A 26,313-nucleotide genomic window follows, 5' to 3' on the forward strand; every position below is an offset into this window, starting at 1 on the left:
TGCCGTGTTCTCTCTCGCTACCCTCTTCAGTAAACCTCGCTAAACATTTGGTGGCTTGAGGCTGGAGCTAGGAGGAGCCATTCCTGGAGCTGGTTTTAAAGAGTCTTATCTCTTTAATTCAAAACTCCCTAGCGGTTTCCCACGATTCGAACCTTCTTTCATGAAGCTGGCGCAGGTCGCGAGCTAAAAGCTGGTTCTTAGTTCTGTCTTCACTGACCTTCCATGCATCATGCACTGTGCCCTTGTCATGCTATGCCACTTGACAATTGGATTGTAAACTCCTGGAGGGACAGAGTGCCATCTTTTAAGTACACAGAATTGGACCTGTGTCAGGAGAGATAAGATGCTCATGTGTGATTAAACTGAATGATTTAGAGTATGTATTTGTTTGTTTATTCATTTATTTTTGTGGTATTAGGGATTTAACCCAGGGGTGCTGTACTACTTAACTATACTCCCAGCCGTTTCTTTTTTATTTTTATTTTTATTTTTTTGTTTTAAGACAGGGTCTCTCTAAGTTACTGAGGTTGGTCTCGAACTTGCCATCCTCCTGCTCAGCTTCCTCAGCTTCCCCAGTTGCCGTGTCTGACCAAATGATTTACTTTAAAAGTGTAGGGATGTAGTTCTTTAAAAGGATAAGGGAAACAAAACAACATTTTTAAAAAATTACCTGTAATGGTTGCTGGAACTGAGGAATGCATTATGGAATTCAAATATCAGGGCTGTTCTGGCGGTGCTCTGCATTACCACTTTTTTTTCTGCTGCTGCTTATGAGATTAGAATATGTATATCTGAATTTGGTCTTGGAAGGATCAAGTATAATTATGATGTAAAGTTACCAAGTAATTAGTAAGGTATGGGAAAAGTAAATACCTTAAGTTTATTTCTCTTACTTCTGTCATGGCCAGTTGTCAATCCTTATTTATTAGAGAAAACTTTGTAAGTAATTTAATCTAACCTCCAGCGTGCCCCAGTTTGAGTTTGCAATTGCTGTACAGAGTTGAGTGATTTCTCAGGGTTATACAGTCAGCTGGTAGCAAGTTGGTTCATTTCTTATTATATAGCAGGCGTCATCAACAGGAAAATGAGACCCTTTTCTATAACTTAGGGATTGGATAGTGGAACTAATATCTACCTTACAAACTAAGATTATCACATTTACATTGTAGGTAATGGGGCGGGTGGATGTGTTGGTAGAACAGTACTTAATACTTACTTTATTGAAATTCATGTATGAAAAGCCATTCCTTAACTAGGTTGTACTCTGCAACATTTCCAGTGCTTCATTTCTCTTCTAGAAACAATGTTTCAAAGACTGTATCCAAATCCATGGAGCTGACCTCTATCCATTATATAATCATTTGTAATACAACTGTATGCTCAGAACCAATACTTAGCTTATAATGTCTCCAGGATGTTATGTTAACTTGAACTAGATTCCAATGCTCTGTAGCAATTCTAGAAGCAGCTTCAGAACAACGCCTTCTTCCATACTCCCATACTCATAAATAACAAATTTTTAAAATTGTTTTTATATCATGTCATTATGTTGGCTTCTAAAATCTTACATTTATTAGCAGTTTCCAAAGGAACCTACTGATAGGAGCATAGGGACTTGATGACCTCATGGTCATTGTCATCCCTGTCTTTATATGAAATGTAGCTTTTTAAATTGTTGTTGACACTAAAAGTGAACACTAATCGTGTCTTAATGTAACACTAACTCCAGACATGGCTCTATTTTTCTTCTCCTTGTGAACATGCTCCCTTGATGACACTGTGGCTGAAACAAAATCCTTAGCATTTAAAAGGAAAGAGCTAGCAAAGAGCAATGTCTTTGTAAACAGCACTTCAGTCAAACTCTGATACCAAATATAGCACTGTTAGATGCATGTGGGCAGGGCCTTCACAAAGTCCAGTCCCACACGTTTAATCTTGGAGTCCTACATGTCTATCACACCTCCTTCGCATACCTGGCCTGGAGCCTTAATGGAATTCCTGCTCATTATTTCAGTGACTGCTTACTTCCTCTTTTTCCAATTGGTTCTCATTGTGCCAACTTCTTCAAGGAGCATTTTCTTACCTAAGCAACATTGTAATGTTGTAATATATGCTGACAGTTCATTTATATGGCCCTTCTAGTTTCAAATGTTTTTATGTTCAATTACGAAATTTAATCATCAGAAGAGATAGAATTTTCCCTAGGTCATGCAGCTTTGCTTAAATGTTAAAAGAGCAGTACTGAAATATAAGATTTCAAAGGTTTAAAAATTCAATATTAGGGCTGGGGTCATGGCTCAGTGCTAGAACCCATTGTGTGAGGCACTGGGTTCAATTCTCAGCCCCACATATAAATAAATAAAATAAAGGTCCATCAACAACTTAAATTTTTTTAAAAAAAATTCAATATTAAGAAAATTCATTAAGTTTTGAACTGATCATTTTTAAAATCATAGATAAGGGGCTGGAGTTGTGGCTCAGTGGTAGAGCGCTCGCCTAGCATGTGCAAGGCCCTGGGTTCAATCCTCAGCAGCACCACATATAAATATTGTGTGTAACTACAACTAAAAAATAAATAAACGTTTAAAAAAAAGAAATCATAGATAAGAGCTGTGTAAATGGTCACATGTAAATCACATGTTTTAAGAGGGATTAATCTGAAATTATAACAAACCAAGTCAATAATTACTCATGATTGTGTAGACAATTTATGAGGTTTTTGTTTTTTTCCTGATTTCATGTTCTTGTGCACATGCTTTTTGGTTTTACTTTTACAGCCACCTCTTCTTTAATGTTGTTAAAATTCTTTCAAGCCAAATGATTCTTTTAAATCTGTTTGTAGCACGTTGAAAACACTTTTACTATAAATCCATTTTTACTAGAAAAAGAGACCAGGGCAGAAAGTGCAAACCATTCTATCTTCCAAGGAATCTCGTTTTAGGCTTTACATTCTTTTACTGACCATTGATTATTCTATGGATGGGCTTTTTAAAAAATTCTTGTGTAAGGTATAAAGCAAATACTAAATATTATTTTTGATCCTGATACAAGGAAATTATAAGAGGCATGGGAGCTCTGTTTAGCATTCTTTGCCAAGAAAACCACCCTTGACGCTGTCTCAGTTGGCTAAATAGCATCCATACTTTACACCTGAACCTTGGCATAAGTACTTAGTACTTGATTCTAATTTCTTAATATGATTCTGCAAATGAGGGGTTTTGATTAATAAAATATAAATGAAATGTTACAATTTGCAATTATTGCTATGTCTCAATTAATGACCCAAATAAAAGACTCCTATTAAAAATAAAACTTGAAGGCTAGGGTGTCACTTAGTAGTATAGGGCTTGCCTGGCATGCATAAAGCCCTAGGTTCTGTCCCCAGCACTGCAAACAATGATGATGATGATGATAAAACTTCTTCTTCTTTTTTTTTTTTTTTTTGGTACCAGGGATTGAACGCAGGGGCACTCAACCATTGAGCCATATTCCCAGCCCTATTTTGTATTTTATTTAGAGACAGGGTCTCACTGAGTTGCTAAGCCCCTTGCCATTGCTGAGGCTGGCTTTGAACGTGATCCTCCTGTCTTAGCCTCCCAAGTCGCTGGGATTACAGGCATGCGCCACCACACCCAGCTATAAAACTTCATTTTAAATACAGATAAGTAGCCTATGTTAAATGGAAGGCAGCATACTGAAGTGACATCAGGAACTGTGCCTGGGAGTAGCATCTTTGACATGAGGTTTTTGTGGCAGAGTGCGTGTTTGCATGCAGTTATCTCAGAGTGCACGGCCAAGGCTTTCTTCTCCCTTGGTTTTTTTGTTGTTTGGTTTGGGATTTTTGTTTTCATGCCTAGAAACATGTCCTGTTCTGAAATAAACTAACTTGTTTACTGTTGAATGTCTGTTATAATTTTCAACTTAAAAAACAGTTTTTGGTTGTTGTTGTTTTTTTTTTTTTTTTTTAAGATCCTGAGATTTTCTTTTTCCCTTTATCATTTCTTTGAAGTTACAATCAGTTGCTAGGGTGGCCCTGGGGGGAGTTTTCTGGGACTTGGAATTAGGGAGTTGATCTGCCAGCTCATTCGAAGACTCCCTGGCAGTGAGGTCGTAACTCCAGCTGTCTGTGACAAGGCGTGTCATACCCACCCAGAGGGGCTAGAGTGGGGATTAGATGAGTTAATATGTGTGAGGAGCCAAGTGCAGCCCATACCTGAGAGGAGCTTTAAAAAAACAATAGGCCAGAGGCTGCAAAAGAAGCTCCCCAGGTATAAAAGTAAAGTTAAATAAAAGGAAAAAGAATCCCACCTGCCTGGGATAGCACTCAAAAGACTATGTATACACAGACTAATGGCACAGTGGGAAAACTTTACTCAGAAAGTCGCCCACCTACTGTACTAGACCTAAAGGAAAACAAAAGTTCCGCCCTACGGAGTTGTTTTAAAAGGAGGGAATTTTTGAGTCAGACCCAACTCTGATTCATCCCCAAGACTCACTAGTTACATGCAGTGAAAATTCATTATAATGTTTCCACAAGCAGTATTTCCTACCTTTAAAACCACAGCTGAAAATTCAAAGCGTTGAATGTTGCCCCGTAGTCCTGCAATACAGCTCTATTTAAAACCAATTTTAGTTCTTTGTACAATTATTTAATCTGTTGTTATATTTAATCAGAAGTATTAATATGTGATTAACATATGCAAAAATTGGCCTTTAGGGCAACAACATAGAAATGTGGATTGCAGAAATACCTTTCTAACTAGGGAGAGTTTTGGTTGGTTCACCCTCCAAAGAAGTATTGTTTGGTTTTATTTTGATTCAAATACTTATTCTAGAATCAGAAGCTGTAAGGGAGTGCAGGCAGTGACTCTCAAACTTCGGCATGCCTCAGAATTCCCAGGTGTACTTGTTAGAGATAGTTTCCTGGGATTTAGTAGATCTTAAGCAGATCTTGAAAATTTACTTTTCTAACCACACTCAGGTGATGTTGAGTGCGGTCCAAGGAGCCTGTACTGCTCTAGAGGTGATATTTCAACTACTCAGAACATCTTAGGGCATCAGTGTTAGGCTTTTCATCAGATTTTTCATAGAGATGATCATCTGTTTTATACATGGGTATTATCTGCATTCAAAGATATTCAAGGAAAACCAAAAGAAAGCTGAACTGTTTATATTAATATGAAGGAGTGTAGACTTCAGAGCAAAGAATATTATCAGAGATAAAGAAAATCATTGCATAATAATAAAGGGACCAATTAATCAAGAGAACACTGTTTTAAATGCTTATGTACCTAAAACAGAGTTTCAAAATAGAAAAAGTAAAAACTGATAGAAGTGCAAAGAGAAATAGACAGATTAACTATTACAGTCAGATTTCAACAACCTTTGCCTAATAATGGAGAGAACATATAGAAGAAAATCAGTGAGGATATGGAACACTCAACACACTCAACCAGCTTGACCTGACTGATATGTAGAGAACGCTCCTCCAAACAATGTGCATCTCATGCACATTGTTTTCAAGTCCATGTGGGGCATTCATCTATAGATCATAAAATTCTAGGCCACAACACAAGCCTCAAAAAGTTTACAGAAATTCTCTTCATACAAATATGTTCTCTGCAAAACTGGAATTAAATTAAAAATCAATAACAGAAAATATGGTAGTTCCTAAAAAGATTAAAATAGAACTATAGTCCAGCAATTCCATTTTTGTGTATACTATACACCCCAAAGAGCTAAAGTTAGGAACTTAGATGACTGAACACCCATGTTTTCAGTAGTGTTATTCACAACACCCAAAAAATAGAAGTATATTCATCCATTGGTGGATACCCATCTTCACCAATGGATGCATAGATAAACAAAATATGATTTATGTACACAATGGAATTCTATTTAGCGTTAAAAAGGAAAGAAATTCTGCTGCATTTTAAAACATGGATGAACCTTGTGAACATTTTGCCAAGTGAAAAGAAAAAAGATTACAAAAAGCAAATACTGGGGCTAGGGTTGTGGCTCAGTGTTAGAGTGCTTGCCTTGCACCTGTGAGGCACTGGGTTCGATCCTCAGCACCACATATAAATAAATAAAGGTACTGTGTCCATCTACAACTAAAAAAAAGTTTTTTTAAAAAAGCAAATACTGTGAGGGCTGGGGTTGTGGCTTAGTGGTAGAGTGCTCACCTAGCATGCACAAGGCACTGGGTTCGATCCCCAGCACCACATAAATGTAAAATAAAGATATTGTGTCCACCTAAAAAAAAAATTTAAAAAACAAATACTGTGTATTTCCATTTATATGAGGTCTTTAGAGTAGTCAATTTGATAAAGACAGAAAGTAGATAGAGCAGTGGTTGCCATGGGATATGGGGGCAGAGGAATGGGGAGTTAATGCTCAGTGGATACAGATCTTCAGTGTTGGAAGATGAAAAAAAAAAATTGGAGATGGATGGTAGCGATGGCTACACAATGTGAATGTGCTTCATTCTATTGAACTGCGTACTTTAAAAGTGGTTAAAATGGGCTGGGTGTCGTGGTGCATGCCTATAATCCCAGCTACTTGAGAGACAGGCAAGAGGATCCCAAGTTCAAGCTAGCCTGGGCAACTTAGTGAGACCTTGTTTCAAAATAAAAAGGCATGACTGTGATAGAGTGCCCCTGGGTTTAATTCCTGATACAAAAGTGGGGGGTTAGGTTTTATGTTACAGATATTTTACTATAATAAAAATTAAACTAGAGCAGCACACACCTGAACCACAGACCTGTTGGATGTCAGTTCCTGGTTCACACCACAGACAGTTCAAACACTACTGCCAAGCCTCTGTTTCTCAGCTCCCTCCAACTTCTGTAGTAGAGGCTCGGCAAATGCTCAAAGAACCTGAACCAGACTAGACCCCTGTTATCTCTCTTCTCCTCACCCTCTGTCAAGAGCAGTATTGTTCCTTCTTTGGACTGCTAATTCATGCTAGTTCATTTTCTAAAACTAAGTGTTTTTTAGATGGCAAAATTATAAGGAAAAATTACTCAAAAAGCAAGGTAATGTCTGCCGCTCATTGGAAGGGAGTGAAAGACAGTTGGGGAGGGAGTTCTGGGAACTTCCAAACTACGAGTAATGTTCAGTTCCTTAACCTGGGAGGTGGGAGCACATAAATATCTGGGGGGGAGGGTGCACATATATTCGTGTACTTTAAATAAAATACCCTTCTTTGGTGTGCATTATGCTTTTTATACCCCGAGTTTAAAACCATTTTCATTATTTAAATGACATCAGAGTATATGCAGCAGCCAGTATGGCCTACTGTTAAATTTGATAGCATGATTTCAGCATCACACTGAACTCCTTCCTTCTCTGATCATGTTTGTTAGTATGTTTTGTTCTTGATCAGAAGTAATTGCTTCATTCTTGTCATGTGTAAGTCCAATTGCTCAGCCTCCCTTTGCCAGCCAACACTTGCAGTTTGGTTCCCACAGAGTTTGTGTTGATTTGGTAACAAAGCCTTCTTAAAGTATATTTGAGTTTGTGATTACAATCTCTTGCAGGCTTTACCTGTAATAAACTGCAGATGCTTTCAAATTGATCTCTTGGATGTAGTCATCCTATGGCTATTTATTAATCCTACATGTTTAATGTTTTTTTTAATCTTAGATTGAACTTTCCTTTCTCCATATATTTTATGTTCATTGTATTTCCAAATGTTGACTAATAATCTCATATCCGCAACAAAACCCCCCTGTGTCATCACCAAACCTGGAACACAGTAATATGTCTCTACTTACCATACCTGTTTGTTTACTTATCTGTTTACCATTAGGTCATGAGTTCCCTGAGAGCAAAGGGCATGCCTCATTCCCTATCTTCATCTCTTCATTGCAAACTCGCATTTATATATTGGATAAAGAAGAAGTATTGTGCTTCATAAGAAGGGAACCACGTGAACAAAACCACAGAGGCATGAGGAAGGGGAGGGGACTATTCCAACATGGCCAGAGCACTGAGGATAGTGGGGTGAAGGAAACGTGGGACACAAGACTGGAAAAGTAGTTGGGGAAGATTGTATTAATCCTCACTCATCACTTTTAGATATTTCAACTCTTCTGCAGACAGTGGGGATCAGTGGAAAACTTTGAAGCAAGATGTGACATGTTGGATCTGTGTTTTAGAAGACTAATCTTCAGCCTCTGTGTTCAATGAGATGGAGGAGGAAGCAGTGGGAGATGATCAAACCAGTCAGAAGGCAAACTGGAGCCCAGCAAAGACACAGCAACTCTGCTGAATGCTTTATTTCTGAAGTCTTTTTTTGTTTGTTTGTTTTTGTGGTGCTAGGGATGAGCCACGTGAGCATGCTAGGGCAAGTGCTGTACCCCCTGAGTCACCTCCTTGGCCATTCATTTTAATGTCTTTTCCTCAAGAATTTTGAGAGATGTAATGGTTATAAAACGTCTCAGAAACTTTGAAGTTTCAGGTTTTATTTCAATTATGCACAGTAAGGTGTTCTTTTTAGGTCTAAATGGATGTGTAATATTTAAGTATATCCTTATTGAAAAATATCCTGCTTATTTTTTTTTTAGCAGTTCTAAAGATTGTAGGGTTGAACCTAGGGTTATTCTACGACTGCATTTCATCCCCAGCCTTTTTATTTTATTTTTAGATTTTAAAGGTCTTTCTAAGTTGCCTAGGCTGACCTCGAATTTAAGATTCTCCTACTTCAGCCTCAAAAAGTCACTGGGACTAAAGGTGTGTGCCACCACTCTGGCTGGGTTATGGTTTTTTTGTTTTGTTTTGTTTTTTGGTACTGGCGATTGAACCCAGGGGTGTTTTACCACTGGGTAACATTCCCACTCCTTTGTGTTTTTTTATTTTGAGGCAGGGTCTCACTAGTTGCTAAGGCTGGCCTTGAACTTGGAATCCTCCTGCTTCAGTTTCCAGAGTCTCTGGGAAAACAGGTGTGTGCTGCCATGCCCAGCTGTGGTTATCTTTTTAAAAAGAGTTTTTACCCTGTGGATATTAATACTGAAACGTTTATAATAAAATGATATAGTAGTTGGGATTTGCTTTGAATTAATCAGGATTTGGGGGTATGGGTGAGGGCAGAGATAAAGATAGAGCATGAGTTGGCAGTTGTTGAAGCTGAAGCATGAGTTCATGGAATTTCATTACACTACTCTCTGTCAATTTGTACATCTGAATTTAATTCATAATAAACACTTTTAGAAAAAGAAAGAAAGAAGGTTCAGGGAACTGACCCAGCTACCCAAATTCATAGTTCTTGGATTAATAATTAGAAATACAGCCATCCATCAATTTCAACCATCTACCTACCTATCTATAGGCTTTGGACTTTTTTAAAAATTTTGAGTATTTTGAAATTTTTAGGTGATGGAATTAAGGAAAAGGCTTAAAATGAGACAGAGGCAAGATACACAAAATGCATATGTTAAGTTTCTGTACATTTACTAGAGATGTATCATGAATTTGTCCATTAACTTCTTGCCTTTATACAGGAGAATATACTCAGTTTTATGAATCAGCTATTTGTAAATCTGGCTATCAAGTGTCCTGTCATATTACCCATGTAAATAGCTGTACCTTAAGATCTATTGATGAGGTATAGGAAAATAGAGGGAAAGAAAAAGTAACTGTTTTGAGCATCTATGATCTGTCAGGTGTTGTGCTAGATGCTCATACATATGTCTTTAACCTTTATAAACCTTGTTCTACTAATAATGATTTTTCTTTGCATTGGCTTGGCTTTAGAATGTCTTTTTAAAACTTTGTCTCCAAATTCTTGGCATTTGCACATCCCTTATGTACTTACTGTATTTCCTTGCACACGCTCACACACACATACATCTATGTATTCTAACATTAGTACATTTAAATACTATTATTATCAAACAATAAACAATTTATAATGAATTTTCTCTATAGAGAAAGCAATGCAAATTGAGCACATTCTTTATATTTTCAACTTCTGTTTCAGTATGTCCTAATCTGATCATCATCTTCTGTTCCCTAACCTTCTTTTGCTCTGGCATTCCTTGTCTAGAGACAGTAAGACCTGTCCAGTTGTCTAAGGCAGAAACTAAGACAATTGGATTGCATTTCTGACACCTTCTTCTAATCTTGTCCTCCCCCATAACCTGGTGTCTCTCATTAGAACTTCTGTCCATCTTCATGAGTTCCATGCCCAGTTGAATACCAGCATTTTCACCTGACTGTTGCAACTGTGCCTCCTGTACCCAGATCTGTCACCCTCCTTTCCTTTTTGCACAACAGCCAAACTGATTTTCCAAAGCACAAGACCTATTGTTCCTCTGCTTTGATGCTTTCAATGAAGCAGTCTGCAAGCTCTTTACACTGTGACTCACGATAAGAAGTAAATTTAACATCACCACCCAACAAGTATATATGTATAAACAAACTTTGCATTTTTCTATTCAGTCTTATCCTATTCTATTATGGTCTCTTTTGTTGAAAAAGTAGTGCTGGCAGAAACCCAATAAAAGTGATTTCAGAGCTAACTAATAGATGAGAGCCTACAGTGGGAAAAACTTTGCTTTTTAGGATTTTTTACCTCTGCACTGAGCATGATGGAGCTTCTCATGCTCTGTTCCCTGCTCATCTGGGTAGCCCCGTCGTGTCCCCTGTAATTTGATGCCCCCCCCTTCTGAACCTCTTAGTGTCCCAGGGCAATACTGTTCTCCTTTTCCTTTGTCCCTACTCTCTACACTCCACACCCCCTCTAGCAGGTTAATCCTTCCAGTGCCAGCTTTAATGTCACTTCCTGCAGGAGGTGTAACCCTAGTGATATTTAAATAAAGTGTTTGTTACATACTGGTGACCATGCTAAGTCCCTGTCATGAATTATCTCATTTAAAATAAAGAGAGCCAGTGCTCAATCTTGTTTGTTAAATGGTTTAATGTCACCTCATGCCTCTGCACTTGCTTAGGACTGGAAAGGTGTGCATTTAATCTTCTTTCTACTAAAATCTCTACAGTACTCAGAAGCCCCTTCTCAGATTGGCTGCTGCTATGAGCATTTGTCTTTACATGTCCACTGGGCCTCTGGCCATCAGGGCATCCATGAGTACAATAGCAGGAGAGAGGTAACCATTTCTTTAGACTTGAGAGCAAAGTACAGTCTACACCCCATCATCTGGGAGCCTTAGGATGGAAATGCAGTCAGACATTACCATCTACCTCAGTATTTTATGTTATTATTTCTGTTTTCATTGATGGCCATTTTTTAAGGTCTAGTTTAATCTCTCATGTCCTATTGTTAGAAGTGTACTGAATCAGATCATAATGTTATGCAGTCATGAAAAATGAAACATATTTATAATCTGAATAAGGGTCACAATACCAAGTCAAAGGATGTTAACCACAGTACATGACCAGAAAATAAATTGTATGAAACCTAACAAATCCATCTTATTTTGTAGTAAGCAAATTAAAGCTGTATGACTCCCGGGGAAAGAGAATGACGTGGGTAAACAGTTTCAATTTCAGGTGGTTATTTCTATTTACACAGAGAAATGACCCACAGCAGGTAAATAGTCCTTCAAAGGGTGTTGTCAGGTAAAAATAGCCAAATGTTCTCAAGGTGAGTTGCTCTGTAGTAACACCAAATCCGTCTCAGCTATGTTTTCAGACACATGTGGAAGGGCCTGATGAATTCTATTCTGGTTGGTCATCCGGTGCTGTTCTTACAATGTATGTTCTTGAATAAGAAAATAAAATAGGACACACAGCCCCCATTGGTCACAGTAAATGTAATTTCCAATATAAAAGCATTAGTATTTTTTTAAGTGATACTGTTTACATATGAGTTTCTAAACTGTTAGCTAATTTCCAAAAATTAATAATCACTCAGGAACACATAATTTGTTAGTCCTGCTCTTTAGAATATATGAATATTACAATGAATTAAAATTGTAATGTTGTCACATTATAACTTAATTTTATATTATCTATTTTTCCTTGTTCATAATTCTGTGAATCAACAGTAAAAGGAATGCCAGAGGCTAGAATGAAATGGATTGGATAAGTAGTTAGGGAACTGAATGTTAGTCCATATTCTGCTTTTGAACATCTCATGGCCATAAGCATATCCTTTGACCTGTTGGGTACCAGGTGGCTGATCAACAAAATGATCAGCCACCTGGTACCCAACAGGTCAAAGGATATGCTTACTATATGGTCATTTACTATTTTTTCCATATATTTTTATTAGTGCATTATAGTTATATATAGTGGCAGAATTTGTTATTACATATTTGTACATGCACACAATTTGGCTATATAATATGGCCAATACCATCCCCAGTATTTCTCCTCTCCCTCCCTCCATCCCTTCCTCTGGTCCCTTTCCTCTGTTCTACTGATCTCCCTTCAATTTTCATGAGGTGCCCCCCACTACCTTTTTTTTCCCCCTTTTCCTTGCTAGCTTCCACATGTGAGAGAAAACATACAACCTTTGACCTTTTGAGTTTGATTTATTTCACTTAATATAATGTTCTCAAGTTCCATCCATTTTCTTGCAGATGATGTAATTTCATTCTTTGTGGCTGAATAAAACTCCATTGTGTATATGCACCACATGTTCTTTATCCATTCATCTTTTCAAAGGCTATCTTCTATGATTCTAAATTAATATTAAATGAGACCCTCATCACATATCAGTGGGAAAATCCTTTGTCAATTTAAATAAATTTAAAGATGGTTTTGATTCATTTTTTCCAGATTTCTTCCATATAGGAGATTTGGAATTTCTAAAGTTCTTAAGACACTTCAAAAAAGGAATAAAATAAAAATTACCAAAATATCATATGTTGAATTAGTAATATCCATGTCTCTATAAATGCAGTGAATTTACAGATATATTTATTGAATCCATGATTTATAGTAAGAGTAAAAAAATTTATTTATATGCTCTGTATCTTAGCTACTAAGTCTCAGAAATGGAGTTTCTGTTCATCAGTTACATCCTGATCTGTGAGAACTAGAAAGTTTTGAACAGTTGGTATCAGGGAATCATTCAAAGTGAATCTAATTGTATCCTATCAACTTACAGACTAATCCACTTTAAAAAAAAAAAATTCTCACTGAAATGCAGTGTAATGCAGAAAATTGTACATAAGTGTACATTTGATGTATTTTCACCAACTGAACACAACTGTGTAATCAATATCCTAATCAAGAGACACACTAATATCCCAGCAGCCTCCTGCCCCACCATGCTCTCTTCCCAGGGATCATTACTATTCTGTCTTCTAACAACATAATTTAGTTGTGCTTATTTTTGTACTTTGCATAAGTGGAATCTTATTATCCTGTTTTGTGTTTTTTTGTTGTTGTTGTTCAATATTCTCTCTGTCTATAGTGTTGAGCATAGCCACACATCATTCTTCTCAAGGATGTATGATATTCTATTATGTGACTATCCTACATTTATCTCTTCTACTTTTTGGCTGTTATGAATAATATTATGTACATTCTTCTATCTTTTGATGAATATACATACCATTTAATCCACTGGGGCGACTTCTGTTCTAATGTTGCCTTTTGTACTATTCTGGCATACAGATCCCTCATCTGTGAGAATGTTGAGTAGAAATTCATTTTATATATATCAAAAGTCATGGATTAATTTAAGCTCAAGCCAGCCTATCTTTTCTTGGTCTCTCTCCCCACAACAAACATACCCATTAAGTGAACACTGTACACCTCTTCTGTGTAAGAAGCCACAAAATAAAGTTGCAAAACACAGGATCCTTAACCTACTTAGAGTTGGAAAGTGTGGTTTGTTTTTGCTTTTGAGCAGTAGATCGTGAATGGTGAGTGCTAAAGGTCATTTCATTCTTTAAGTAAGACTAAGTCTCAGATGCACCAGATTTTCCCTGTTTTTTTTTTCCTGACATATCACACACAGTGAGTTGACAGAAGTCAGATCATGAAATAACTCATCCCCCAAATCCAGTCACTAACTTTTATTTACTTCTTATAGGATAAAATATCCCTTTTACTTCCCTAAAATATGCAGTTGTGATGCGCGTGGGCAGATATTTCAAGAGGAAAATGCCTGCCGTCTCCAGAGACTGGATAAATGCCTACCCATTTTCAGATACTCCCCCCTCCACATGCTTCCAAGTTTTTTTTTTTTAACTCTTTAGGCCACATACCACAATAAATTATCAGAAGATTTAAGTTTGTAAATTACTCTTGCGGACAATATTTCATTCGTTTATCTCAGCAACTCTGAGGTGGGCAAGAAAGATTGTTTTATTGAAAACATCATATTCCAATTTGTAGAGCCCCTTCCCCTTTAACTGATGTGATGGTGGATTATTTATGACTTTTGTAGCTGAAATTTCCAAACTGCTTCCATCTCCCTTCAGCTCACAATGCTCCTCTTCATCATCCCTGTCTTGCAACCTGATGTCCTTGGCACAAGGGTGAGGCAGATAGTAGAATACTGCCCTAAGCTCTTTAGTGCTTGGAGCACCTACAGATTCACCTTTTAATTTTATTTCTTAGCTAGTGAGCACTTAATCCTTTTGATGAGACTCTGTTAGAAGGTATTGGTCCAGGCACTGGCTTATCATGTGGCATCACTGGCTAATCCGAGCCCTCAGCTATTTCTCTGTGTTCTAGGCCAGAGTTCAGATCACAAGACCACACAGAGCTAAAGCTCCCCAGGGAGAAAGGTGCTGGTTACTCACAGTTCCTCTGCCTTCCTTGCACATCCATATATCCAAGGCCTGCAAAGATGCTAAGCACACGTGTTGCTTGGTCTTGAGGCATGTAGGTTTTTGCACCATATTCAAATCAGGTGACTAAGACCACAGGAACTTGGACAGAACGATTCTTTTAAAAAGCCATATTGCGCAGCCACTCTGCTGCCCTTTGATGTGTAGATGCTCTAACATGTGATCAACCTACATATTCCCTCCCCCTCCCACAGAAATATCATTTGATCTAAGATCCTCACATCTTAAATATATTTCCCCAGTGTACAGCTTTCAGTATTCCAGAGATAAAATATTCTTATTTAGACTGTAACACAGAACAGTATTAATGAAAATCGCCTCCTCCCATCAGCAACCGTGAGCTGGGCTTTCCCACTGTCCTTGTGGATAGCTTCCTAGGGCTGCCAGCACTGTCAATACTGTAATTCACCATTATTGGAAGAATGACAGTTTTATATAAGCACTTTCTTCCTCCATCATGCTGGCATTCACATTGTCTATTACAAATTATGTAGCATACCAGATTTCTTTTTCCAAAATAACTTAAAATTGGGAGAAGATCCTGTGGTATATGTTTTTATTTCTTAAATTCTCTGCTGACTCATTTCCCCTTCATAACTGAGCTAGTTTTCACCAATACCTTTAATTACACCAGTTCTTTTTAATAAAGCTCATTTTTATTGACTTGCTTTCTACTTAATGAATTCTTCATGGTAAAGTGAGAGCTTACTGACATGGCTGTTAAAATGACCCCGTATTACAGCTGAAAGTGGGCTGCATCTTTCTACTTCCCTTTGCTATTAGTAGTGTGTGTTTCTTGGAATTTCTTTATATCAAACCAACTCTACTGAAATCTTTTCTCTCTTAATACATGAACTGGCCTTACTTTATGAAAATCTTTGACATACTGAAGAATATTCTAAATGGCACTTAAAGAAACCTCAAGGAGAATCTTTTTGTAAAACTCATAATTTTATTTTATATTATGAGTAATTATTCCCTAATTTATCTATATATTTGCTTTCACTGATGGTTTTCTAATCATATGCATTCATAGCTGAACACACAGGACAAAAGAAAGCATATATTTTACTGAAAGATAAGCTAGCAAAAACATTTTTTTAGAACTTTGGCCTGGTTTATCCATCTGATGTGAAGCCAAATTTTCATCTACCTTTGATAGACCTCCCCCAATCCTTTTCTGCTTCTCCCTGCTCCTCCTCCTCTGTTCTTGTGTGTAATTCACAGTTATATCTCTGTGCTAGTAATTAGTCCATTAGCGGCACTATTTTGATTGGGTGTTGCCCAACTGGATAGCTTTTTATGAAGCTTTATTTTAAACCCAGTGTCATCTCTTCTTAGCACATCAGGTTTTCTTCTCGTGTTTTGACAGATCTGTCCTTCCCCACCCAATTCTGGTACACCACCACCCTGTCCTATCACACCACATGCTGATTAAAGGCAAATCCATTCTGCATTCTCTTACTGTACCTCCACTTGTGGATTTTGTTAAGAGGGTTAGCCCTTAGCTGAAACAATGTAGATATGTGACATCTGACAAATTCCATGTGAGGTCCCCTAATCCATAAACTCTCTCCCACTGGCTCTGTCCTACAGCAGCACCCACAAACATACCCATATAATCAGCCACAGAACTTTGCATTCCAGCATCATAGGAATACAGGTATTGTAAGAGAACACTGATACACCCTGATCTTAGCTTGAATTTCTTTCTTCCTTCCTTCCTTTTTTTTTAATTGTAGAAGTAATAACCAAGAATAGTAACTTATTGGGGAAAAGAGAAAGATAAAGAAAACCCTAGGAAATGGAGCCTACCCTAAAATAGCATTCGGGAGTACTGAATTAAAGGAGCTGAAAACCATGAGGGTTTGGGGGTGGAGGATGGAGTAAGAAGAAAATGGTGACAACAGATAATACAAAAGGGAGACTCCAAGCAACAACACAAGGTAACTCACTCAGTTTTGCTGGAAACCAGCCTGTGTATTATTATTGCTAGAAATTAGTGGGGGTTTCTCTTAGGGGGCTTTTCATGCCACTATCTCTATTAATTTTAATTTAATACCTAATTAGATTCATCACCCCACACCTACTGCTTAGCTATATTCGTCTCAGGCTGCCTTCCTTCTGTCTATTACACATATGCCATTGCTACTGGATATGGAGTACTTGGCCTAAGTTAACTAATGCAAAATTTTCTAACTCCCTTCTACCTTCGGGCCAAACAAAAATAAAACCCAAACTGGTAGTGATTTTCCCAGAATACCTCGCAATAGGGGCTATCTGCCTAGCAGCTGCTGAAAAACTGACTAACAATCTGCTCTAACCCCAAATGTAGTGATTTGGAAACAAACTTGAACTTATTAATGAAAAAGAGAGTTGATCTTCACAACATCCTTGTAAACAGAAAGCATTATATTCACTATTTAAGGAGAAACTAAGGTTCAGAAATGCTAAGTGGCTTGCCCAGTCATAGAACCTATACATTTTGAGAGGCCTAAAAGCAGGTCTAAACAAACACACAAACACACACACACACACACACACACAAAATGCATATATAGAATGGAATAAAAATTTTTAAAGATTTTTTTAATTTTAAATTTTTTTGTTGCATTATAATTATACATATTATGGGATTCATTATGCCATATTCATATATGCACATAACATAATTTGATCAATCTCTTTTCTAGTATCTTATCACTCACTTCCTCCCTCCCCTGATCTGCTTGCTCTACTCTGCTGGTCTCCCTTCTTTTATTATTATTATTATTTCAATTAATACATTACGACTTTATACACACACACATATACATATGTGGGATTTGTTGTGATATATTTATATATGGACAGCATAATTTGGTAGATTTCATTCCCTAATACTCCGCCATACTCTCCCCTCCTCTCTCCCTCTTGATTCCTTTCTTCTATTCTGTTGAGATCCCCCTTTTTTTATTCATAAAAGCAGAACTTGTGGTTTCAAATGAGGCAACCAGGCTCCTCCCACTTCTGGATGCTGCCTGTTGGTCAACTTTAAAGAAAAATAATAATATATCTATATATTTAGAAGTCACATCAGTTGAAAATTCACTCAAAATCTGCTCAACTACTTCCCATTTGTTCTGGTTTTCAGTTTTGTTCATCAAGCAGCCTTACTTTGATTCCAGCCTTAATCTGACTCTTCCCAGGTGCCTCTGTTCAGATGTTTTTTGAGTTCTTGCCCAGTAGAAGCAGTCACTTGCTAATCTATTTTTCACCCTGTTGTCCTCAGCCAACATTCCTTTCCTTCCTTGAGCTGACCATGGAGAATCCCTGCAGCAGCACTAGCCCCAGCCTGTCTTCTCTCAACTACTGTATGTGGTTGTTTCAGTCATTTCCATGTTATGCCAAATAGGCCTCTTTCCAAGTCTGTATCGTCTTCTTACCTTCCAAACCTTTTCTGTCTCACATCCAAACTCTCTCCCTAAGAGGAGTCAGAGTAAACGGTACACCGTTTTATCATAGCAAGTCTATTGAGTTTGGAGAAGAGAGTGGGAGGTGTGGCTTTTTTGTGCAATCCTACCATTATTTCAATTTAGGAACAGGTCATTCATCTCCATCCCTTTGTTTTCCTACCTGTAAAGGGGGATAAATGAGGGTTGGGGTTGTGGCTGAGCAGTAGAGCACTCACCTAGCCTTGGGTTCGATCCTCAGCACCATATAAAAATAAATAAATAAAATAGAGGTATTGTGTCCAACTACAACTAAAAAAATATTAAAAGGGGGGGGGGGACAAATCATACCTTTCCCACTCCACCCATAGAGAGACATTATGAGGAGAATTAATCAATTTTTTCACTCCTTTTTTTTTTAAATTGGTGCATTGTAACTATACAAAATAATGACATTCATTTGGTATATTTATATATGCATATAATATAATTTGATCAATTTTGTTCCGCCATACCTTTTAACCCCTTTCTCTCTCCTCTTCTCCTCCACCCCCATCTCCATCCTTTACTCTAGTGGTTTTATTTTTTCTTATGAAAATCCCTTTTTTCTCCCTATCTTCTACAAATGAAAAAAATCATGACCCTTGACTTTCTTAATCTAGCTTGTTTCTCTTAACAAGTCCTCCAGTTCCATTCATTTTTCTGCAAATGACATAATTTCATTCTTCTTTTATGACTTTTATACTCCTTTGTGTATATACATCACATTTTCTGTATCCATTCAGCAGTTGACTGACACCTGGACTGATTTCATAATTTGGCTGTTGTAAACTGCGCTGCTATAAACATGGGTATGCGTGTATCACTGTACTGTGCTGAATTTAGAGTACTACCAATTTTTAATTCAACTAACTTTTAGTGGGTATCTACCATAGAACAGACATAGTTCTTGAGCTTAGAGAAACAAAGATTAGAAGGCATGGCATCTACCCCAAGTCCATTGGCAGCGATAGAGTTGCAAACAGAAGGTTTTAGTTTATGGAAAAATGCTAGAAGAAAAGTGCATATATTCTATAGGAGCTCAATCTGGAAGTTCAAAAGAAGCTTCTTGAGGAATTTGTACCTGAGCCTTGAAACACAAACAAGATAAAGGGAGAGGAGGGACCATTCAGGCAAGGGAAAGCACCAACAGAGCAAAGGTATATAAGGAAGACTTGGGCATGATAAGAGGGGCCAGAGCTGTGGGCAACAGCCCGCAGCCTGAGCCTCTGGAGGGCAGGTCACACCACAGTCACCTCTTCACCCCTGGCATCCAGCAAAACGCCTGGCAACAGGAAGGCACCTTGATAACATGATGAATGAGTGGAGGGCTTACCAGAGGCCACCCAGCACCTATAACACAAAGTAGAAGCTGGCCAGGGCAACAAGTGAAACAGATACAACGAATGATGAGGAGGGAGTGAGAGGTGGGAAGGCCAGGGTGGCTCCATGGAGGAGAGCCTTTGAAAGAGGCCTTCAAGGAAATCTCTGGTGAGATTTACCGAAGGGGCTTCTTTTTTCCCCCTTTTCTGTGTCACATTCTTCCATTCACCAACCTCTTGACACTGGCTTAAATTTCCCTCCACCCCCTTTTTCTTCCTGGCTTCCTTCCTGGATTATTTCTTTCATCCTGCCCCGAAACCTTCATCCTCTCTAATAAGCCAGAGGGAAGAAAGGCGTTGCTCAAGCCCTTTCACCTCTCCTCTAGAGGAATTTTATTACAAAGACCAGGGATATAATAGCAAAATCATTTTTTTTTGAAGATTCAGAGCTTCAGTGAAAAGGAGGAAGAGCACACATTTTCTAGCCATGTTAAAATGAAAAGAACGTGAGGGCTGGAGGTGTCATCCAGTGGCAGAGCACTTGCCCAGCATATGCAAGGGCCTGGATTCAATCCTCAACACCAAAAAAAAAAAAAAAAAAAATAGAACATGAAATTAATAAAGATGATTGGTGACTTCATGAGTCTGAAACACCCAGAAAAATTGTTATGAGACCAGATGATGATATTTTGTTTAGAGTAATGGATTGCTCATCAGGTTTGTGAAGTCTAGAAGTGTGCAAAGTCTAAAATGCAAGAATGCATACTGAGTGTGTGATGATTTGGTTGAGATGAAGATGAGAGCCTTCAGGCAGAGCCCTGTGACAGCATTCATTGCCTTCAAATGCAGGGATGAAAAGTAGGCAGCAATAAAGTGAACAACAAGGGAAAGAGAGTATCAGGTCCCATGTGGTGTAATTAAGCAAAACACACACACACATACATACATGTGTGCTCATGTGTTTGCAAGGTTCACAACCAAGCAAGGCTATGATGGATATACAGAATTACTGCTGTACAGTGTTGGCACAATAAACTCAAAGTGGTCAGTCCTAGGAAAGGTTAGAAGAAGGAGTTTTAAAGTGTTGTCCTGCAAAAGCCAAAAGGGGTTTGTAGCTACCCAAACTTAGTTTGAAAGAGATAATTAGTTCAAAAAAATGAATAAGAAATAAAATACTAAAGGCATTCCAATAATTCTACTAACAAAGATAATAGAACTAGCATGCATTCTAGTCAAAAACATTCTTTCTAAATGTAGAAGTTAGGCAAGGAGGATGGGCTATATTTTATGGTTGGAAACTATGGTTTAAAAGGTCCTTAAACACTTAATAAGATATTATTACATGTGCTGGAAAACAGTAAATATGTGACCAAAAAGAAACCGAGATGTTTATTGTGTTTTTTGAAGTGTTGAAAATGGAAAAGGATGCCCCAGTGCTGTTCCACCACACTGCCCCAGCTGCAGGGAAAGGAAAAGATTGCAGCTGTCCATGTGTGTGGCCAGGGTAGGCTCCTCTCTCTTCCACCTGACTTCTCTCTTTTGCGAGTCTCTGCTCTTTGATGAGCAAGGCTGTGTAAAAATTCAAAAGGAAAATAAATATTTTTCTAGCAAGAGTAGAAAGCATCATGTTGATATTTACACTTCCACTGATTTTGGTTTCTTTCAGAAATTATGCTGAGAAAATAGTAACATCCTCCAACAGGCGATGATCTCATTTTAGCTGTATCTTCTTGACATGATGTCACAAAAACAAATCCACACCTCTAAAATTCCTTACAAAGAGTAGATCTTTTATCATTCTGAAAGAGATCATTCTTATCTACAGGTTGATGATATGACTTCATTTAACTTCCCGACTTCCTTTTCTAAGTATGTTATTACAAGCCATGTTCAACTTGGGTTCCTTTTTTTTTTTTCTTCATGTTTTCTTTGATTCTTCTGTTTCCATTTTTTTTTAACTGCTTTGGTTTTAAAAGTTTCCTTGTGTTTCCTGAAACCCTTAGTGTTTCAAGAGAAACATTGAGCTATTTAGGCAGCAATTTTGTGGCATGTGTGTGTGTGTTTGTGTGTGTGTGTGTGTGTGAGAGAGAGAGAGAGAGAGAGGGAGAGAGAGAGAGAGAGAATCCAATGCTGCTGGGAACAAATGTTGCATTGTATATTATATGGAGCTGCCTCCTTCCTTCTTGAACAGAGCACCTGGTGTTACTGGTTTCAAAGAATATTTCAAGATTGGCAGTTGGAGTCTCTTCATAGAAGTGTACCAGCGCTTCCCAGAAAGCTTGAAAAATGATATGCAAAGTGAAGGAGAATAGAGAATAGGTGTCACCCTCTAAAAGAACAGTAAGCAGCCCAAGGACCTTCATTCAGAGAGGATTCCAGGAGAAAATGGAGACTTCTGAGAAACAGCTTTACAGCTTCACGTGAGCTTAGAAGTTTGAACAGCCTCTCAAAACAGTTCTGCCTAATCTGCCTGTCACTCTGTTTCTTATGAGCTTGTGTGCAAATGGACAAAACAAAGCAAAACAAAAAACACGAAACAGAGCCTTCTGCTTCAGGCAACATCTCAGAAAAGTTTCATTCAAAAGCCAGAAATTGTAACAAATTTTCAGGCAACTTGTTAAGTGTGGTCTTAAAAAACCCAACTCTTTATCAAAAGGAAAAAAAAAATATAGGCGACTTAAAGATATTTCATAACAAATCTGGCCTTTAATGGAAAGGATCATGATGCTCCACTTTGAAGTCTTGGCTTCATAGCCACGAAGGCCTATTTCCTCTTCTATACACACATACAGGTTGGTGAACCTTTGTGGAAGGTTAAAATGAAAAATGTCCAGAGTCAATCCATGAGACTTAAGGTACTTGCCTTATTTCATGCTACATCCTTTGTAGCTGCTTGCTGAGCAGAAATCATTTTGCAAAAGTCAAAACTTTTATTCATCCCAGATATGGGGTAAATCAGAACCAAGGAAAATTACCTTCTTAAAAGTTAGTTTCACAAATGAAGTAGATATCCCAACTCCTTTTTCTAAACACTTCCACAAAAGTAAGTCTTAAAATCTTGGACTACAAATCAAAAAGTAAACTTTTGCCAAAGTCATGGTAAGAATATTACAGTAAGGCCTTCACCACTTAGAAAGACCTAGAAAACTGAAATGTGAACATTTGTTTTGTGTCATGAACTTACATAATAATCATGGTGATTTATTTTTCAATGGACTTTCTTATAATGCAATATAGTTATGAGCAAGTCCTCAGAAATTCACACAAAGCCCTTTTAATCTTCAGAATGGCATTCATGAGAAGAAATAAACATGAGGAATCCAAATTTTTATACAGCATTGTTATAAAAGTCATTTTAATTTGCATTTTGTCAGCTCAAGGCAAGTTAGAAGAGAGTTAAAAATGAACCAGTAAGAGTCTAGCACATACATATTGCCATACATAAAGGTCTGTGGCCATTTTCATTTTCTAAGATTGGCATATTGCTTTAGTAATGTACAAAGTAAGATAAAACTAGATAGTATTTCTCTTATCACTCTATAGTAAATATCATGTGACTAAATAACTTGTCCATGTCAGCCAGGCAGAAGTCAAACCCCAGGTATATCAGACTTCTCCATTTTAGCTCAGCAAATGCTGGTCAGGTCAGAGTAGACAGGAAGGCAGGAACTGGAAGGAAGAAAAAGGAACTTCCAATGCCTCACTGTGACTGCCTTCGAGTTTGTTATATATTGTGCCAAAACATTTTCAGAGGCAGCTTCTTCACCATTACTGGCAATGCAGTCTGCAATCCCATAGTCTTTACTACCAGGTCAGGTTTTTTTGTATATACTCCATTTGCACTCAAATAAATTGGACATTTTTAAAATACTTGTATCATAAAATTTCATAATAAATCTGGCTTAGACTAAAAACACTGAGATTCCAACCTCCTACCATGTAGGTGAGTGTTGAAGTTCATAGATGCAGTAGGAATAAGGAAAGACATTTACAGATTTTTTTGTTAGATTTAAAATACTTTGTCATTTACTGGTAGATGTGGGCAAAAAAAAATGTTATAAATGGAGGAGTAATGAGAGAAAAAAAATCGGGAGGAGATGAAACTGGATGAAGCAGGGAAAATGGACTGACAGAAAGCAAAGGCCTCAGCAGAACTGCTGGGAACCACAGAACTGCTGGGTGTGGCCGTGGCTGGTGGAGCACCAGGCAAGAAGTTCTAGGAGACTGGTCCAGTTCCATCCCTGCAGGCTCTTGAGTTTGAGTTCCCCTACATTCCAACGATGGGTGAAAGCCTGTGGCTACATCGCTGCCAGACTTCTGCTTCTTCCCACCTCATTCTCCCTCCTACAGCCTCCACCCTCCTCCCACATGCTGCCATGCTTGTGCCCATGCAGTCTGTTGACCTTGTTGGCTATACCAGCATGATGTGACGGAAGTGGTACCTCTCCTTAGCATATGGATGCATTTGCAAATACATAGAAGATATGGTGTGTAGCCCCCAGAGTTACCCCATATTTGCCATATTTGTTTCAACTCTACGAATTTTGTGATTTGTCTTCTGAACCACAGGGATAAGATGTCTTCCGCTGTTTATTCAATAGGATGTGATTAGATGTCAGTTCCTGTATTCCTCCTCTGATGCTTACCTTCCACCTAACTACTTACTAAAATAAAGCTAGAATAAGTGTTACTCCTTTAGCACTTGCCAGGAAATAAGGAAATGACCTGTTTAGTGTTTTTCTTCTCTCTAGCCCCATGAGCTGTTTGTGCCTCTGTGCAATAGTGAGAGCCATTCCTATGGTAAATACTTTACATGCATTATGTCATTTCAGGAGACCCAGAGAGGAAAAGCAATTTAGCCAAAGTCTCCCAGCCAAATTCCAGTTCAGATTGGTCTAACTCCATAGCCTATATAATCACCAACTCCCTGAGACATATCAAAGTATCTGGGACCCAATTACTCTAGGAATGTTTGGTGAGCTCAACTGAAAAAAGGAAAAGAGTTAGGGGAGGGGAGGGTGGCAAGCACATCCCCAAAATGGAAGCTTCTTGCTACATTATAGTCTCTTAAACCTAAGCTGGTTCTAGTGTCAATAGCTAAATTGTTTGGAATGAGTTGCAATTCAGAAGCCATTGAAAGTGGTGTGTGACCAACATATCCTAAAATGATAATAGGACAATCCTAGTGCTCCTTAAAACCTCAGTTTGAAAAATAAAGCTGTGTATAGAACCTGGCACTGAATAATCATGGCTCTCATCCTGGGAGCAACTGAGGCTTCTGTCGTGACCAAAGCTGAGACCTCCTAAGCCCCTAGGGAATCTACAAGTTGCCTTATGTCTGAAGATCATGGATGGAAGTGTACTTAGAGCCTTGGTGGAAGACAGAGATCATCCCTCCACTTCAGCGTTTTCCTCAAAAGCCCTTTGTAATTATTATTTAGCTTTCCTTAACCATGATGGCTTATTCACATCAGTCTCCATGCTGGATGTCATCGAATGTGCCAAAACTCATTCACAACTTCTCTCATCCCCTGAAGTAATTTAGCATATGTGTTAAACAAGAATGAAGACCCCCCCCCAAGAATTAATTTTACAATTTTGCTATCAAGTCATGTTTCTCTTCTAAGGTGGAACAGATGACCTCCCTCAAATTACCTTACTCAAAAGAACAACAACAACAGCCCCAACACCCTTTTCCCATTTTCTTTTGGTTCTTGTTTGGTTAAATACAGAGTCAGCAACTACTCCACAGCATCAAAGGGAATGAGAGTTGTTTGCCAGCCTCAGAACTTGTCAGGTACCTCAGGCTAAGGCATTGAGAATCTTAAGACAAAGATATAAAACTTGAATTGAGTTGGGGTTGGGGTTGGCAGCCACTGCAGGGTAGAGGATGAGGATGAAGTGAGATGTGCCAGACTGGAGGTACGGTCTAATGGAAGGAGAACAATCCAATTAAGCACTGCCCTAGATTCCTCCCGCAGCTGTCCTCTGGTCTCCATTGTGTATTCACTGCTGGGCTGGGGAGGCAGGAGGCCTCAAGAGTCAAAGGGAGCTATGCCTGATAGGAGCTGCTCCTTCCAGAGACAGAGCCTGCATTGAGCAGATGAAGATGAGAGCCAAGGATAAGTATTCTTGAAATATGTTTTGGAAATTCCTGTTGAATGCATATATTCGGCAGCATACCAGGCCCCTTAGTAACAGCCCGTCGGGTGTTGTGACAACAGTGTGGGTGTGATGACAGCAGCATGTGTGGGATGTGGCAATATGTGGGGGCAGAGCTGCATGAGTCCGAGGTTCGGTTTAGATTTCAATGGGAGCTCTGCACACGGTAGGGCTGCTGTTTGAGGTCTTTACAGAGAGGATCATCTTAATAGGAGCCGACTTCTCGTAGGAGGCCCAGTTTCCTGACAGAAAGGAGGGTAAAAGTACTGTTTCAGAAACTGGAACACTTCTCAGCTATTTAAAGTTGTCATTTTAAAAAAACCCTGGACTTTCAAGGTGGCTTTTAGGATGAATTTAGGGGTTTCTGATTGCTAAATGGAAAATGCATTCTCTAAAGCTGTTTCTATAAATAGAAAAGTATGACTTTTGCATAAATATAAATAATAAAACTTATCAGAAATAATGCATATCCTCTATATTTGTTTGGAATTAGTTTTTCATAGGAGGTGAGGAGCTTGGCATCTCTTCTAAAATATGCACTCTCAAAGGAAAAGCATCCTATATGTACCACTAGTCTTTCCAATTCTA

The 26,313-nt window shown here is 38.2% G+C and overlaps 1 protein-coding gene across 12 annotated transcripts in view; it reads left to right on the forward strand.

Annotated features, from left to right (window-relative positions):
• Stau2 (staufen double-stranded RNA binding protein 2) overlaps positions 1-26,313 on the forward strand; it is a 313,847-nt gene that overhangs the window by 257,134 nt on the left and 30,400 nt on the right. Inside the window, exon 13 of one of the 12 annotated variants that reach the window (XM_071602284.1) lies at positions 8,083-9,092. The exons of the other annotated variants lie outside the window; for them this stretch is intronic. Coding sequence (XP_071458385.1) covers positions 8,083-8,193 — 111 coding nt within the window. The 3' untranslated portion in view covers positions 8,194-9,092. Of the gene's footprint in view, positions 1-8,082; positions 9,093-26,313 lie in introns of those variants that run through there. 12 annotated transcript variants of the gene reach the window in all.

Source organism: Marmota flaviventris, chromosome 15 (assembly GCF_047511675.1).
Source record: "Marmota flaviventris isolate mMarFla1 chromosome 15, mMarFla1.hap1, whole genome shotgun sequence".
Lineage (NCBI taxonomy): Eukaryota > Metazoa > Chordata > Mammalia > Rodentia > Sciuridae > Marmota > Marmota flaviventris.